The sequence below is a fragment of the Protomyctophum parallelum genome (genome assembly GCF_964188405.1).
Source record: "Protomyctophum parallelum genome assembly, chromosome: 1".
NCBI classification, from domain to species: Eukaryota; Metazoa; Chordata; class Actinopteri; order Myctophiformes; family Myctophidae; genus Protomyctophum; species Protomyctophum parallelum.
Window position 1 is genome coordinate 30,042,682 of NC_139697.1, and position 17,687 is coordinate 30,060,368.

General features: G+C 44.6%; 1 protein-coding gene across 1 annotated transcript; it reads left to right on the plus strand.

Annotated features, from left to right (window-relative positions):
- Window positions 1-8,570: 8,570 nt before the first annotated feature.
- LOC310866155 (small conductance calcium-activated potassium channel protein 1-like) lies at window positions 8,571-17,400 on the plus strand (the record flags this gene model as incomplete). The annotated part of the gene is made up of 11 exons (XM_083775582.1): window positions 8,571-8,630; window positions 9,795-10,712; window positions 11,772-11,867; window positions 12,838-13,128; window positions 13,451-13,486; window positions 13,841-13,962; window positions 14,267-14,408; window positions 15,703-15,813; window positions 16,137-16,264; window positions 16,518-16,587; window positions 17,176-17,400. The coding sequence occupies exons 2-11, from the start codon at window positions 9,831-9,833 to the stop codon at window positions 17,398-17,400; spliced, it is 2,103 nt and encodes a 700-aa protein (XP_083631708.1). The 5' UTR covers window positions 8,571-8,630; window positions 9,795-9,830.
- Window positions 17,401-17,687: the final 287 nt, after the last annotated feature.

The following is a 17,687-nucleotide window of genomic DNA, read 5'->3' on the forward strand; positions in this document are numbered from 1 at the left end:
CGGTGCTAGGCCTTCATGGCTCAAAGGAATTGCATAGTGATACCATACACTGTTCTGAGATGTGATAACGTCAAAGTGGTCACACACAGTTGGAGCAGCAGACACCAGACAGACTGTGTGTGTGTGTGTGTGTGTGTGTGTGTGTGTGTGTGTGTGTGTGTGCGCGTGTGTGTGTGCGTGCGCGCGCGTGCACGCGTGCAGCAATGAGTCAGAAATTGGGCTGGCTGAGTGTGTATACGTGTGCGCTTGTGTGTGTATCAATGCACACACCAGCGTGTGTGGCACACAGTGGCAGCTTACTCAGTGTGTGTTAGGCATTGAATCAGCATCACCAGATGGACTCCAGTCTAATTGAGAAAGTGCTGGGCTCTGCAGGAGGGCCCAGGAATGTGCATAGTTAAACTCCACTCCTCATTCCTCCTCACGGCGAAGTGCTGATGCAAGGACAGAGCCGGGGAGAAACTGGGGGAGAGAAGAGGAAGAGAAAACGTTGGGACTGTATAATAGATTACCCTATTACCGGTGCTGCCCTTCGGAATCGCCCTGCTCGTAGGGAGCGTGTCAGACATCCCCAGTGTTTTGGAGTTGCGGTTTCACGCTCTGGTGCCACCGTGCAGGCTGGAGAGCGGAGAAACGAGACTGGTTGGTTAAACGAAACTTACGAAAGCACCAGTTAAAGGATTGGGAGAATAAAACACCAGCCGCTGCTGAACAAGGAAGGATAAATGGTGTAAGCCTGTAATGTGTCGTCGGAAAAGTCCTGTTGCTCTCACCTCACAGCTATAGTGCAGACTGTGCAGTTATCTTTCGGTACAGGCTCTAAATTGAACTTACGCCTATCTCCGGGGCACATAAGAGAGGAAATGGAATGTCCTGTTATGCACTCGGTGCAGATTTGATATCGTGCCAAAACCAGAAATTATAACGGCTCATTTACTGTAAATAAATGCATAGGGGCCTATTGGGAAGCACTGGGGCGCGAGTGACATCTGGTGGTGTCTTTTATGGCTGCATTGTGGACAGGTTTAACAGCTGGAGCTAAGCACCACTGACAGTGATGTTGGCGAGGGGGGGGACGATGTGATGGCGCTAATTACAGGAGGGAGGATTCAGGGAAGTGAGCTAAATTAATGGGATCAGATTATGAGTGTTGACAGTCGATTCTAATGAGAATGTTCATTATCGGGACGGGAGAAGACAAATGAAAACATAAAACGTCAGTCAGGCTCGAGATAAATTGTTGACGATGACAATTAAGGGATGTTTGTATTTATTGTATTGTTTTGCCCTACATGCTACAACAAGGCCTCATTCACACGTATCAAACGAATGTTCTGTGCTCTGTCTGTGATTAGTGGCTGGCTGCCACAATGCAATTGTCACATGGTTTGTCACATGGTTTGACCAAACATTTGTGTATCAAACACATGTTTGTGACATATTGGAATTGCATTGTGGCAGCCATTAATCACAGACAGAGCACAGAACATTCGTTTGATACGTGTGAATGAGGCCCATGGCTTGTCATTCAATGATAATCATCTAATCAGGGCCGGATTTACCATCCGCCGCTATGTGCAGCTGCACAGGGGCATGTGGCAAGGGGGGGCATATTGAAAAAATGGATAGATGCACCTGGAACCTCTTCAAGGACCACTGGTGGTCCCCGGACCACTGGTTGAGAACCACTGAACTATGGCACTATGCATGGCACATTAGGAGTCCACTAGGACAGTTGTTCCTATCTGGGCTACATAACTGTACTGATGATGATGATGATGATGATGAAACATTTCATTTTCAAGGACCCTCCTTAACTCTGAGAGTGTACAAATGGAACCAAATGGAGCCGTATACACTCTCAGAGTTACATACCTGTAATGGCCATTTAGGTCTATAGCTCTTTGCGTTTGTTTAAATACAAATTTTGTATGTCCGTGGCAAAAGTAGACTTTTTTTTTTACAAAAATGTCCACCACATGGCGATGGCTCCTGAGAAAGACCAGAGGGTATGAGTTGCGTTAACTGTGTGTGCGCCTGTGTGTGTATGTGTGTGTGTGTGTGTGTGTGTGTGTGTATGTGTGTGTGTGTGTGTGTGTGTGTGTGTGTGTGTGTGTGTGTGTGTGCATGGTGGTGTTCCAGGTGATGGTAATGCAGGAGGGCTCAACCACCTCTCTGTTCGGTCAGCACCTCAAGCTGCCCACGCTGCCCAACAGCTCGCTGACCTCTGCCCTCTCCGACGCCAAGAAGAGCAAGAGCTTCCACGGGTCAAAGGTCAGTCAGTGTGTGTGTGGGCGGGCGGGCGAGTGAGCTTTGCTCGGGCGCGAGAGTCGCATTTCTGAAATGCATTTTACTGGTCAAAAAAAGAAAACCAATGTTATTTATTGCAATGGTTGCCAGTTGTATTCCAGTGAAGTTGTACTATTTGCCTATACTTTATTGTGTTCCATGTGTTCGGGGTTGGTCGTGTCCGCGCTAAAATGATCTGCACAGGGGCACTCATGGGGGTTAATATGGCCCTGCATCTAATGAATGGCTGGTGGTGATGATGATGATTTATCAGAATCAGAACTCACCTTATTGTGACATCACAGTTTTACAAGTAAAAAATCACACTTGTGTGAAGTGAGGAGCGCTCCCTCTTATCATCATACATCATCACTTTTAAAGCCCTCTGCCAATCATCACTATGGGTGTACACAGAGTCACAGACACACAAAGCTGGGCATAGGAGGGGCTAGCGTACCTCAAAAAGTAGGTGAAATTCATTTTTGTGCATAGTTCCCATCGTGTCATCCTACAATAAATGTGCCACGTCTCTGTGTGTGTGTGTGTGTGTGTGTGTGTGTGTGTGTGTACGGTTGTATGCACGTAAGAAGAACGAGAACCGTTTGCCCCACCGACTTCAAATTCGACACACGCGTTCCACACCCCCGCAAGGAGTGCAGTGCCTGGTATCGAGTCGGTCTCCAGAACCACCACAAAAGGCTCTGGTCAGGCTCTGCCAGTGGGTCTAATCAGCCTAAATCCCCTCACCTGTGCAATTTCCAGCCTCTGCCTCAGCCAATTGATTGCCATGGCAATCCCCACACCTGCCAATTGATTACTTAACCAGTCCACTTTTCACAGTCTTACCAAGAGAGGAAGATCAGCACAGGTGGGCATAACGTTATAGCAGTGGTGGTGCATGGTGGCGGTGGTAAAGTGCCCAGTAGGGCCCAGTGCCATTAGTTCCCTGTCTATCTTGACTGAGAGTTGATGGCTGCCCCCTGACAATGCAGCCATCTGTCTGTGTGCTGCCGCTGTGCTGTGTGCATTTAATTACTCCCCTGATTGGATTAGGCATCCCCGCCTCCATGCTGACGAGCGCCCCCTCACTTAATAGGGTTTGCTGTCGCCTAAAGAGAGAGAGAGAGAGAGAGAGAGAGAGAGAGAGAGAGAAAGAAGAGAAAACTGAATTAAAGCCCCCACTTTTCTCTGTGAGTTTTCAGAGTAGACTTCAGAGGACGCACGTCAATCACTATCTCATTCTGTCAGCCAGTGCATGTCTGCTGACTGTCTCTGGACATCACATTGAGCTTGTGGTGAACGTCTTTGACAAGAGATGAGCTGCCATTCAGTAGCCAAACAGCATGACACTCAGTTCTTCTCAATCAGACACTGTGGTAATTGGATGGAGGATTATCCCTTTCTTGTAATGTAATGTAATGTAATTTTTTAGCAAAACAAGTGTTTCGCGTAGAAAAGACAGTTTGAAGCCCAGCAGGCTTCATGCCAATGCATTTTATCTGCATGGTGGCTATTGGCCACCAGTTAATGTGGCATTTGTTACTGGTTGCCACCGGCCTACTTGGTAGGCATACCATATTCTGAATTACCAAAAAGAGGACACATGCGCGCGTGCATGTGCGCGTGCACGTGCACATGCATGTCGTGCATGTGTCGTGCGTGCGCGGTTCTGTTTGAATTAAATTCATTTGTCAAAATAGTTTGGCTCCTAAATTTGATCAAATATGCTCTATATTAGTTATGTATTTAAAGCAGTGGCTCTCAAAGGTGTGATCCAGGGACCCTCATGGTTCCTTGAGGGGGTTCCAAATGGACCCATTATAGGTCTGTAACTCTGAGAGTGTAACACATGGACCCAAATTGACCCTTACAGGTCTGTAACTCTGAGAGTGTACAAATGGAACCAAATCATGGACCCTTACAGGTCTGTAACTCTGAGAGTGTACTAGTACAAATGGAACCAAATGGACCCTTTTATAACTTTTAACTCTGATACTGTAGGCCTACAAATGGAATAAAATGGGACTCTTATGGGTCCATTTGGTTTTACTCTCAGAGTTATGGGGGTCCTTGAAATTAAAAAGTTTAAGAACCTGTATGCAATGGCTTATCTCTTGTAAAAAGAGAGACCAGCCTATTCTCCAAACCATTATCTTATGCTTTGCTAGTAGGTTGTACAAAATAATATTGGGTCAATTTAATTTGCAGGACTCACCTCGCGCACAGCTGCCTTGTCTGTGTTGTTGACATGACATGGGCTTGCAGGACATAACTTTTATTTGTGACGCATATAGTTCCTTTGCAGACAATACAATCTGCTTCTCATTGGTCAGTCACAAAGCTAAGAAAACAGTAGCCTATACTTTTTCTGCATGTCAATGATGATGAGATAGTTCTTTGGCATTTCAAGCTTTCCTCACGAGAGCACAACAGTCTATCTGCAGCCTGCGGTCGGGACAAGTGCTGTCAGCGCGCAGCACATGCAGACTAGAGTTATGAATAATACACATTCCGGGGTTCGGGCTGGAAGTCCACCTCTCACAGTGTTTTTCCACTACGAACCATTGAACGTGCATTCTAATACACATTGGTCTGAATGGTCTGTGAGCGTAGCGATACACAAGGCTCGTTCGGAAATAACGCACTGAGCGCACTGTGCAATGCAATTATGCAAACTAATGGGCGAGTGCGCTCCGGTGCGGTATTTCCGAACGTGCCCATATACAGGCGATACGTGTAAAACCCCGGACATTTGAAGGAATTTATAAAACCCCCCCGGACTGCCCGGACAGCCCCCCAAAAGAGGACTTGTCCGGGCAAAAGAGGACGTATGGTAAGCCTACTACTTGGGAACGATGCAACTTGGGAACCTAATAATACCCGTTGTCATAGCACCTGTTTTAACTATCTGTCTGTGTCCCTTTTGTGCCCATACTGTATATGGAGATCTAGTATGCAATACCTGTTGTCATACCACCCATTTTAACTGTCTGTCTGTGTCCTACATGGAGATCTCTGTATCTGTATGTCTGCCTGTGTCTGTAGAGTGGACTGGTTAAGTAATCAATTGGCAAGTGTAGGGTTGCCATGGCAATCAATTGGCTGAGGCAGAGGCTAGAAATTGCACAGGTGAGGGGATTTAGGCTGATTAGGCCCACTGGCAGAACCTGACCAGAGCCTTTTGTGGTGGTTCTGGAGAACCGTGGGTCCGACCGACTCGATACCATCGATACCCTGTAGGGGTGTGGAACGTGTGTGTCGAATTTGTCGGTGGGGCAAATGGTTCTCGAGTTACGTGCATTACAACCGTACACACACACGCAGACAGAGACGTGGCGCATTTATAGTAGGATACCGCCGGATTTAGTCTAGTCCCACCGGTCTCAAATCATGAAATTTGCACACACACACTAGTCGCTTCGATATTCATGATTTTAATTAATATCGGTATCGGTGCTAAAAACAAATAATCTGAAAGAAACGACCGATTATTATATTTCTCATGAATGCGCAAACATGGTGAAACAACCACTTTCATTGAAAATCCGGTTTTGATAAACTAGAACGGTGCCCGCGTAGGGCCTCTACAGCCCATTGGGCACTGACCTACTTGGTACGATGCAAGTTGTAAATGAATGCCCCACCCAGATATGTCTGTCTCCCTTTTATGCCCATATATGGAGTTCTTTGTAAGGCATGCCCAAATAGGGAGTATATGCAGCCAGCTTGTGGAGTTCTGTCTTGTGTCAGGTCCAAATATGGAGTGCTGTGAGGTCAGAACAGGCCAGCTCCATATATGGACGCTGGGCATGGGCCCGGTCCAGAGCCTGGTCAGAGGCCTTTTTGGCGCGGTTCTGGACAATTTCACACACACACACACACACACACACACACACACACACACACACACACACACACTTGGTGCATTCATAGATAGATAGATATTGAAAATGATATATGCTGCTACAGTACATGTTTGCACTATAGCAAAAAAAAAGCTGCAATTGATGGAGGGGGGAAGTGTTACTGAAACGATGTTGGTGCTTCTTGCACCAACAAAAAATATTTTTTTAACTTTAATTAATCGGCTCATAATATCGGCTATCGGCTTTTTGATTGTCCACTAATCGGTGATCGGATATATCGGCCAAAAACCATATCGGTCGATCACTAACACACACACACACACACACACACACACACCAGCTTATCGGGAGCAATTAGGGGTTCCATGTTTTGCTTAAGGTTCTTAAACCCATGGGCTTAATTATAACCTGGGCTGTCAATTTTCTTTTCCTTGAAGAAATGAACAAAGTTGCTGGCAGCAAAGCTCTGATCGAGCCTCTGCTGTATTGTGTGTGCATCTGGATTCCAGAGCCTCTCAGCATCTGTCTAAACTCTAAATGTTCTAGTTGCTGGGGACATTTAGTTATAATGAATGTACTTTTACATCTGGCTTGTTTCTATGACAGAAAGAGTGTATGTGTGTGTGTGTGTGTGTGTGTGTGTGTGTGTGTGTGTGTGTGTGTGTGTGTGTGTGTGTGTGTGTGTGTGTGTGTGTGTGTGTGTGTGTGTGTGTGTGTGTGTGTGTGTGTGTGTGTGCGTGTGTGTGGTGTGCGTGCGTGCGTATGTGTGTCACAGTGTGTGTGTGTGTTGCATACCTCTGTTGCACTCCCCCTCCACCTCTCCATTTCTCCCCCTCTTCCTATATCTCTCTCTCCACCCCCCCCCCCTCTCTCCCTATAAGTACATGTTGTCTTCAGCTTTAATTAAAACCTTTCTTTATCCATGCACCATCCTGTCTGTGGTGCTTGCCCTATCCCCCCTCCCCTCCTATCTCTCTTCCTTCCTTCTTCCCTCCCTCCCTCCCTCCCCCCTCCCTATCTCTCTCTCTCTCTCATCTCTCTCTCTCTGTCTCTCTCTCTCTGCTCCTTGGTGGGTCCCTCCATTTAGTGGCAGAGCACTGTTATCTGGAGCCCCATCTGTCACATGGATTTAGATAAACAACGGTGAATGTCATTGTTATGACTTTAACCACACGCACACACACACACACACACACACACACACACACACACACACACACACACACACACACACACACACACACACACACACACCACCCTGCCCCTGTCCATCTCTCTGTGCATATTGTATAGGTTAAAGGCGTGACATATTTGATATTTCATAAGCTCATAAGTATCAGATCTGTGACTCCCCAGGCCTTCTTGATTAATCTCGAATACTAATCTGCCGAATTGATATTGAAAGGCCATCAGTCACTGTAGATTAAAGAGGATCCTTCTTTGGAACACAGGCGCCCGTTCCTGATTGATGCAAAGATCACATTGAATATAATATAATAATGTCATGTTGTCTATTATTACACAAACTTCCATTACGCACACAACACACGTGCATTCAGGTGCACACACACCTGCATATATTCAGATTCATCCACATGCATGTAAATCATGCACATATTCTCAGAAATACTACACAGGTGCACACAGACAAGCGCTTGTACATGCAGGCGGATGATATAATAATAATAAAACTGTATTTGTATAGCACCTTTCATGACATGAAATGCAGCTCAAAGTGCTTTACAGAACAATGGAGAATAAAAGAAAAGCAAGGCAACGACAAAAAACAAGCAGTAATGCAATACAGTGAGGACATGAATAACAAAAAAACAAACAAAAAAACAAAAAAAAAAAAAAAGATCAATTAAAAGCAATGTTGTAGAAGTGGGTCTTGAGCTGAGCTCATATGTCCTGTGTCTGTCAGATAACACAACATCTGCATGTATGCAGTCATTAAGCTCCTAGCTTTAAGGAGGACGTCGCACCATAACCGTGGACAAATGTGTATGCAGCAAATGCAGGAAAACAATGGAATAAATTCCTTTTAAATGCAATGGATATCCATGGTCGTTCAACCTTATGCGGATTGGAGTTCATAACCTCTGTTTAAAGCCGTGGGAGGGTCAGTGTCATGACGTGGCTGATAATAATGGATTGACGCAAAGATCATACTGAGAGACTAGAGATTTGACTCATAGCGTTCTTGGTTCAATTCACTTTCTGTCAATATGCACAGCATTGTTTGTTTATTTTAATCTGAGTGGGAGTATTTTTTCTTCAAAAGGGGTTATCGGTGTGTGTGTGTGTGTGTGTGTGTGTGTGTGTGTGTTTGTGCATGTATGTATGTATGTGCTTGTGTGTCTGTACCAGTATGTGTGTGTCATCTGTGGTTCAGAGCAGGCAGAGGTGATTTTTTGTCCTTACAGTGGAGTGGTTCGACATTGGAGACTGGATTGAGGAGTTCTACTTTATAAGGTAAGACCAACAAGAGAGATCAAATATTGGGCAAGGCAACACGCTCTGTGGGACTCAAATACTCTACGCCTTTAACGAAAACATGAAAGATAATAAAATATAGCTCTAAAGACTCAAGAGCTGCCACTGTTTCTGTATCCTGGAGTGGTTGTGATTAAATGTGCATGAGTATAAATATTTAATAGTAATGTTGAGGTCAATTAGGTTTTATACAAACTCCTTCAAGATAACTTCCTTCTGTTCCATTACTATTTCTTTCTTTCTTTCTTTCTTTCTTTCTTTCTTTCTTTCTTTTCCCCTCAATTTAGTAATTTCCCAATCTGGAAACCAATCGTCAAAAAAACAAAAGGAAGAACAGTGCCCTCTTTTGTCTTGAGAGACTAGTTATTGCCAACCCCCCCTTAATGTGTTACCATTTTACTGTCCCCGACTACTGCTATTATTGATCTATGGAGGGTATAGACTCCTCTGGTGCACATGGAGTCACCATGGCAGCCACGTCTTTGCACTGGACAGTGAGAAGTGACATAATGCATAATGCTTGTAGAGGAACGTCCGAACGCGCCAGTTCCACTCCCTGGGTTCTCAGTTGCAGATGGGTTCTCAGATTGCTGCTGAACAGGTGCACCCTGTAGGAGGCGCTAGTGCAGCAACAGTCAGAGCGTTCTACCTGTGTGACCAATTGACCATAGACCGGACAATTGTATTCATTGGCGCTTCAGACCAAGCCAGAAGCTTCATTGCACTTTAGTATCTTCCTAAAAAAGTGACATTATCCATTGTAAAGAACATGATCTATATATTATTTTAAGTATCAGAATTTACTGTCACATCACAGACTTAGAGGTGTAAACAGGTGGATGTAAACAGAAGATATATACATGTATATACATATACATGTACAGTACAAATATCCCAGATATTCATGAGAATGACAATGGTATGAGTTATCAAAAGGCACCATCATGTAATAGGTTTATGATAATGTATTGTATTCTAAGTACCGGTAATCCAATTAATTAATTAGAATCAGCGCATTGTCTCTGTGCTTTTTTAATCAGTTTTGACTTTTGCCGGGTTTCACTGCCTCGCCAGCCTTCATCTTACTCTCACCATATCTCTCTCTCTCTCTCTCTCTCTCTCTCTGTCTCTCTCTCTGAGCAGATTTGGCGACTCATCACCTATAAAAAAATCTCCACAATGGAGCCCTCCCCTTCTATGAACTTGTCAAGTGCGGATGGAGATGAGGCAGAGGACCAGAGGCCCCTCCTCCCTTCCAGAATGATGCCCCCCCATCCGACCTGCCCTCCCCAGTGTGAACTACACCCCACAGTCCAGACGGGGGCGGACCATGCGGCCTGGCTGGACAGAACACAGGTCATGGCCACCACACCGTTATACAATGGCCACCTTTATCATGTCTCGGTCTCCTCACCTCAAGTGCACAGGACGAGAGACAAGGACAGAAGCATGGGCAAGGACAGCCACAAGGACAAGAGACCCGGTGGGAAGAAACTAAATCAGGGACACGGTGAGCGTAGTCAGTTATTCAAATGTAAAAAGTCAGGTGTTCACGGGATGCAACAGGAGAACATCACTTCCTTCACTGACATTCCCATGGCACCCTGTGGGGCTCCTTACATGGTGTCCCGCAGGTCCCACCTTGCTCACCAGAAAGCGAAAGGGGGATTTGCCGGAGACGGCAGGGGCTGGAGATCAGGCAATGTTCCGAAGGAGTCGCGTGACCGGCGGGCTCATCCGGAGATCATAATCAGCAGCAAAGACGATGACCTCCAGGGCAGCGAGACACTCCTCTCCCACCCAGATCTGTCCGAGGCCAGGGGCCCGCTGCCAGGAGACCAGTACGCCAGCAGTGCCACTGTCGGTCCCAGTCTAGAGCCAAAAGACGGCAACAAGGATGACCAGTACTGGCAGACCCACGGCATCGGCAGGAGGCTGATCCGCAGAAGAGCCCTGTTTCAGAGGAGACAGCTGCTGAATGACTGCGCCCTGGCGGCAGGGCTCTTCGGGGTGGTGGTCATGGTGCTGGAGATCGAGCTTTCCTGGAGTGTCTACAGCAAGGTCAGAACCATCATGGCGTCAAGGATCAGTCAGTTCGTCAGAAGAGACAAAAAGGGGGAGACTTAATCATTTTATTTTCAAAGATCAAAGAAGATTTTTGTTATTATTTTTTACTGTCAGCTGCTTTTTTGGGTCAAGACATCTTTTCTCATCTCTATTCAAAATATCTAGCAAACTCACAAAATAGAAGAGATATGTTTTTGGTCTTCCACTATAAAGCTGGCCTTCATTATGAGAAAGCCATACTGGAAAATTATTTCAGTGGGTTTCCATCTATCAGCTTTTGCGCAAGGATTTATGTCCATAATATCATGTTCACTAAATCAAGGAAGTGCATTATCTAAATGGAAATGCATGTGATTGAAGATTAACAGTATACAGGATAGGATAACAATGTCATACTCATTATCATAAAGTCTGCTTGCTAATGGTAAACAGCCATCGATGGCACTGTATATGATGTACTCATTACATCATGTGTCCATGTATATGCATGTGTGTCCTTGTGCGTGCGTGTGTGCGTGTGTGTGTGTGTGTGTGTGTGTGTGTGCGTGCGCGTGCGTGTGTGTGTGTGTGTGTCAACTGTCAAGGTTATTAGAGTCAAATAAAACTCAATTAAAAACAAACCAAAGCTAGGTGGAAAATATTTAAACTATAATAAAAGACTAAAACACAGAATAACTGAAACAAAATTGTGTACTTAGTACCGGTACTTACTACTTACACAACTAAAATAACAGTTCATTTAGTCACATTTGATAATGTTGTTTACTTATACTGGGACATCTATAACTCTATATGATTGAGTTAATTGCCTTCAGAAAGTGTAGTGTAATACCTATACTCATAGTCTCATACATGCCCCCACCCACAGAGAAATAACCTCCAGATTATAATAACAAAACTGAAATAAAAGCTAAGCTAGAACTAATATTTTTTAAGCAATAAAAAAGAAACTCGCAAACCCACATGTGAATAATAATAACCTTGACATGTGTATGGGGCGTGCATGTGTGTGCAGTGTGAGCCAGCGTTCACCTGCATGTGTTTTCACCACAGAGCTCCGTCTACTCCCTGGCTCTGAAGTCAGTCATCAGCTTGTCTACCGTTATCCTGGTGGGCCTCATTATCGCCTATCACTGCTGTGAAGTGCAGGTAAGAGATGTCTTCATATTCTCATGATCAAATGTGTGTTTTAACAACCTTGTCCCCGGTTGTTAAAACCTCAGTGATACCTCAGCTATCACCAAGCTCATGTCTCAATGCCAGATTGCTACACGACTCTCAAAGGGTACTCACACCGGGCTGGTTTGTAATAGTCTGAACTTGGCCGTTGTTGGTTACTGTCACGTCCTCTGACGTCGGCTGTCAGTCCTCATTGGCCACTGCCGTGTCCTCGGACAATGGCGTCAATCCTTGTGACCACTGCAAACCTGAAATGGAACAAGACGTATGGCCAGTACAGGGAACATCACAAACCCAAGTCTCAATGCCCAGGTGCTACACAACGTGTGTGTGTGTGTGTGCCTGTGTGTGTGTGTGTGTGTGTGTGTGTGTGTGTGTGTGTGTGTGTGTGTGTGTGTGTGTGTGTGTGTGTGTGTGTGTGTGTGTGTGTGTGTGTGTGTGTGTGTGTGTGTGTGTGTGTGTGTGTGTGTGTGTGTGTGTGTGTGTGTGTGTGTGTGTGTGCCGTGCGTGTCCCCAGTCTCCACCACCACTCTGTCTCTCTGTTCCTGTTCCTCTCCTTGTCTCCTGTACTCAAAACCAAACTAAATACCAAAGCCAATTCTCACAACTAAAAAGAACACAAATAGCAACGCTCTTATATTCTTCTGTATGACACAAAGCTTGCTACAAAAGGTCCAAATTGTCTGAGAGTGATGCAGGTCTAATGAATGCTAAAGAACACTTAAACCCTCTTTAGTAAAGAAACTTGGTAAACTCGACCTGAGTTGGCTCTATACTATTTGGTGCGTAGATATCCGATCTACGCGCAAAGCTATGTGTTGTGAGCTTGTAGATCTGCTATTTTTGTCTAATATTCCCCCCTTAGAATATGTAGTAGGTAAAGATAGCCTTAACATCCTTACCAACAAAAAACATTCATCACCTCATCCTCATTTCACAGCTGTACCTTCTTGATAGCGGCGCGGAGGACTGGCGCATCGCCATGACGACAGAGCGGCTGACGCTGATTGCGTTGGAGCTGGTTGCGGTGGCGGTCCACCCGTACCCAGTGGGTCTGCTGGCATACTTCCAGCCGACCTCCCAGCGGGCCTCGTCACTGTCCGAGACGGAGCTGGAGATCGTGCTGGCCCTGCCCATGTTCATGAGGCTGTATCTACTGGGCCGCGCCTTGATGCTACACAGCCGCCTTTTCACGGACACCGCCTCCCGCAGCATCGGAGCACTCAACAAGGTCAGAGGTCAACCCTTACAAGCTCTGTGTTGAAGTTAAAATCCACCGGCATTGGGCAGTACTGTGTGATGTGAACAGAAAATATATATATACTTAAAGTCTTGGGAACTGCTTTTTCAAAATTTGTTTGGTTTTGCAGAACCTAAACATTTGAAGGCAGAGCTTCATTAAGATGAGGCTTTGGACGGCATTGCGTGATGCATGTTTCAGTTAATAACTTTGAAATTGGGCACACTATTTAGTCTGGGGTTCAACTCTTGAAGTTTGGAATCTTCCTTTACTAAGACCCTTGTATTTACATGTTTTTATGTCGTATGTCTAGGTGGGCCGATCGGTCATTAGAGGTTTGAATCTCGAGGTGTGACCATCACATTCTTGCTCCCGTGGAATGGACATTCTCTGTCTATCGTATATCCTCCACCTTATTGTTTTACCACTCTCTTCCTCCTGATGAACCCACCCCCTGTAATCTCCCATCCTCTGTTGGTGCTTTTTAAGAGTGACGAAAATGACTGACCTTTTGCCTCCCCCTGCAACAAACCTCCTGTTGTGTTGAGCTGAAATAGGCTTTCGTATCCCTCACCTCATCTCCTCTGTATTATGTAAAGATAATACACCAGGTAATATACTCAAATACTGCATAGTTAAAAGTGGGTACTAATAGCACTGTTAAAAGTGGGACATGAGTGATTGTGTCATATGTGATCTCTAGATACACTTCAACACCCGCTTTGTGGGGAAAACACTGATGACCACCTACCCTGGCACTGTCCTGATGATTTTCAGCATTTCTCTATGGATAGTGGCTGCATGGGGCTTACATGTTTGTGAGAGGTACAGTATATGATATTGAGGGAATACAGTTGAAATACTTTACTTCTCAATGTATATACTAGACCAGCTTACTCTGGGTACCCCAGTATGGTTTAAGTCACTCACTATGTACTATAATTAGCTTTGACTTTGTGCAACTTCCATACTTTTTACCAAAATACATTGCCCATACTGTTATTATGTACTACTGTAACGTTACTGTTTACTGTATTGACATGCAAACAATCCCAACTCAAAATAGAGTGATAGCAAGCGCAAAATGTGTGGTCAATAGACTATTAGACTGTAGCTCTTTATCCCGTAGACACCACAACTACAAGGACCTGAGTAGCAACTACATGGAGGCCCTGTGGATGGTCTCCGTCACCTTCCTGTCCATTGGTTATGGAGATGTGGTGCCTCACACCTACTGTGGTCGCAGTATCTGTCTTATTACAGGAATAATGGTAGGCATAATTTCATTTCATTTGACTCACCTTAATTATGTTTTTTCCCTTTATTGAGATAAATAGAAGGGAAGCAGAGAGGGAGACAGCACAGCTTAGTGGAGGACCACAGGAGTGCAGCCTGGTATTGCTCATTGCTTACTTTCAAGCTAGCAATACAGAAAGCCAATTTGACTATATTTTATAATAAATAATAAATAATTTATATTATTTATATAATAATATCTGGAATTCTTTAATACTGAAATATAGCGGTAAATATCTATAGAGGCTATGTGCTTGACAACATTGTACCTGGAAGTTATGCAGGAACGCCTACTGAGTGGCAACAACTTTCTGGCCTTGACAGCCCATACATCCAAACAGAAAAGTCCTGCTATCTGATTGTATTAAACAACATTAAACTCACCAACATTGCTGGTGTACAGAAAGATTGCAAAGTTTTTGTTTCATAAAAATCCACCATAGACAATGAACTATTCTCTATCAAATATTTCCGTGTAGGTGATTATTTGCTGCCTCCTGCCTTATCCTTCCGTGCAATTTAGAAACAGGCGGTACATACGAAGACGAAGAACCGAAAAGTGATGCATGTGCAAACTCTAGTTAGAATAATCCCAAGACCTACCTCAGGACAAAATACAATGAAATGCAATAGAGGGTATGCGCATGACATCATCATCATACCAGGCACCTTGGCTGGTAATCCAGTCTGGCAGTGTGCTGCAGGTTCGACTCCCGATCCCGACGGCCTTTACTGCATATCACGCCCCATCTCTCTCCTTCCCCTCTCTTCCTGTCAGCCTACTAGTGTCTATCCCTCCATAAGTTTTTTTAAATAGAGGCGAAAGCCACAAAAAACATTAAAAAAAGACTGAGCTGAGAGGCAAAAAACTACTTTCTGGCCTTGACAGCCCCAAAAGTCCTATCTGATAGCATTAAACGACAGTCACATTAAACAACGTTTATTTGCCTCTAAATTTGCCACTCACTTTATAGATGTGCATACCCTCTATTCCCCAGGTTGGCGGAGGGTGTGTATAGAGCTCAGGATCACATTAGATAATTGACACATGTGGTGAAAAATGGTTTAGAAAATCGTGGGATAAAATGTATACCCTCTATTCTAACCATTGTTCTCTTCTCATCCATCTCTCTGTTTTCTTTGTATCTCTCTCTCACACTCACATGCGCGCACACACACACACACACACACACACACACACACACACGTGCATGCACACACACACACACACACACACACACACACACACACACACACACACACACACAGGGAGCCGGTTGCACCGTACTGGTTGTAGCTGTAGTTGCCAGGAAACTGGAGCTGACCAGGGCAGAGAAGCATGTCCACAACTTCATGATGGACTCCCACATCACCAAGGAGGTACTGGTTCACACCTGACCTTATCCAGATAGATACAGTATATATATAGAAAATACATACGGTATCTAATCTTAGAGGATGCACACTACAAATGTATGCCTGATTTATAATAGGTTGCGTATGGACATTTCCCCTAAAATAAAACTAACATGTGGCATTTGCTTACCCTTATTCAGTACAGCACAGCAATGGAAAAGAGATGTTGGTGAAACTCTAGTATTGCATGATTCACCATTATGCTATTTTGCCAATACAGTAGATGAAGAAAACAACAATAGCCGGCTAAAAACATCTGTTTGTTTGATGTCTTCTTTCCTCCACAGATAAAAATTGCAGCAGCAAATGTGCTGCGAGAGTCTTGGCTTATCTACAAACACACTAAGCTGTCAAGAGAAAGAGATCAGTCCAGAGTACGCAGGCACCAGAGAAAGCTGCTGTTGGCCATCCACCAGTAAGGAAACTTCTGCAATTGCAGAACTGTCAAATTGACCTCTTACGTAGCCATTATTTAGTGTCTGTCCAGGTGTCTTGGCCTCACAGTGCGCAAGTCTTCATCCTTAGGTATGCGGTCAAGTGCAAGCCTGGCTCAGGGAGTAGGACGCCCCTGCCTTGCAGAGTCCTAGGCACTTTGGAATTAACATCATGTCCTTTGTTTTCGAAATCAAACTGTAGTTTTCATCAAATAGTACCTGTGTGCTTTTCAGCTTGCGGAATGTTAAGATGGACAAGAGGAAGTTGGCAGACCAGGCCAACACACTAGTTGACCTCTGCAAGGTGAGCCTTGTGAATCAACACGTTATCTGTATTACAGTCACCAAAGAAAGAATACAAAAAACAGACTTACATTGCATTTTATCTATCCCGCCTACACTAGGAGCGTCATTAGTGGTTCCAGGGTAATTGCTACCCCTTGCTTTTAAATTTAACCTCAAATTAAATTATTTTATACATACAGTACTACCTCCACCTCTGAATGTTTTTTGCTGAATTATCAGATTTTAGATCAACACTTAAGACAACCATACATGCATTAATAACTATGTGGACCACTCCGGGATCTAGTGCTCTTTTTTGCCATGCTCGTTTTTTAGGGGCACTAGTCCCTCCTATGTCCAACTTTGAGGGTTTGTGTAGACACATTGAATGCCATTGACATTGAATGGCCATTTTTGAGTGTTTGTGTAAACACAAACATTGAAGACAAAAGTGAGACCGCAAATTGTGACTGGCCAGAATGAGATGATGTATGATAAGATTCACACAGGTGATTAATTAATTAATGAGGCCTCTGGCCTAGTACACAAACAATATTACTATTACATCATCATTACAACGCCCATCACTAACACATGTTCCACTCAGATGCAGAACTTGATGTATGATGTTCTGTCGGAGGTGCACGGCTGCCGTGGGGACCTGGACTCTCACATTCAAAGCCTGGAGAAGCACGTGGAAGAGTTGAGCGAGGGCTTCAGGATCCTGATGCCACTGCTCTCCAACACTCTGTCCACACAGAACTCTTCCATCCGTCACCTCCTCAGGGAAAGGGAGGTGGAGAATGCTAGCATGAATGCGGGTGACGGGTAGTTTGTAACCTGGAGAATTCAAGATAGACTACTGACTTGGAGCACAGTGAACCTGGCTCCAATACTCAACGGTATATTGTATACCAGAACATATAGGCTTGTTTTCTGTAGCAGAAACACCGTCTTTGACAGCGAATTGAATTAATCTATGCAAATTACAACAGCTATGCAGTTATTCATACAGGACTTTGGGCAATGCTTTCAACATTGTGCCATCATATCCAGCTACTTGACGTGTGGGGAAAAAGTAAAGAATGTGTCATCATGGACTAATGGAAATGACTACTA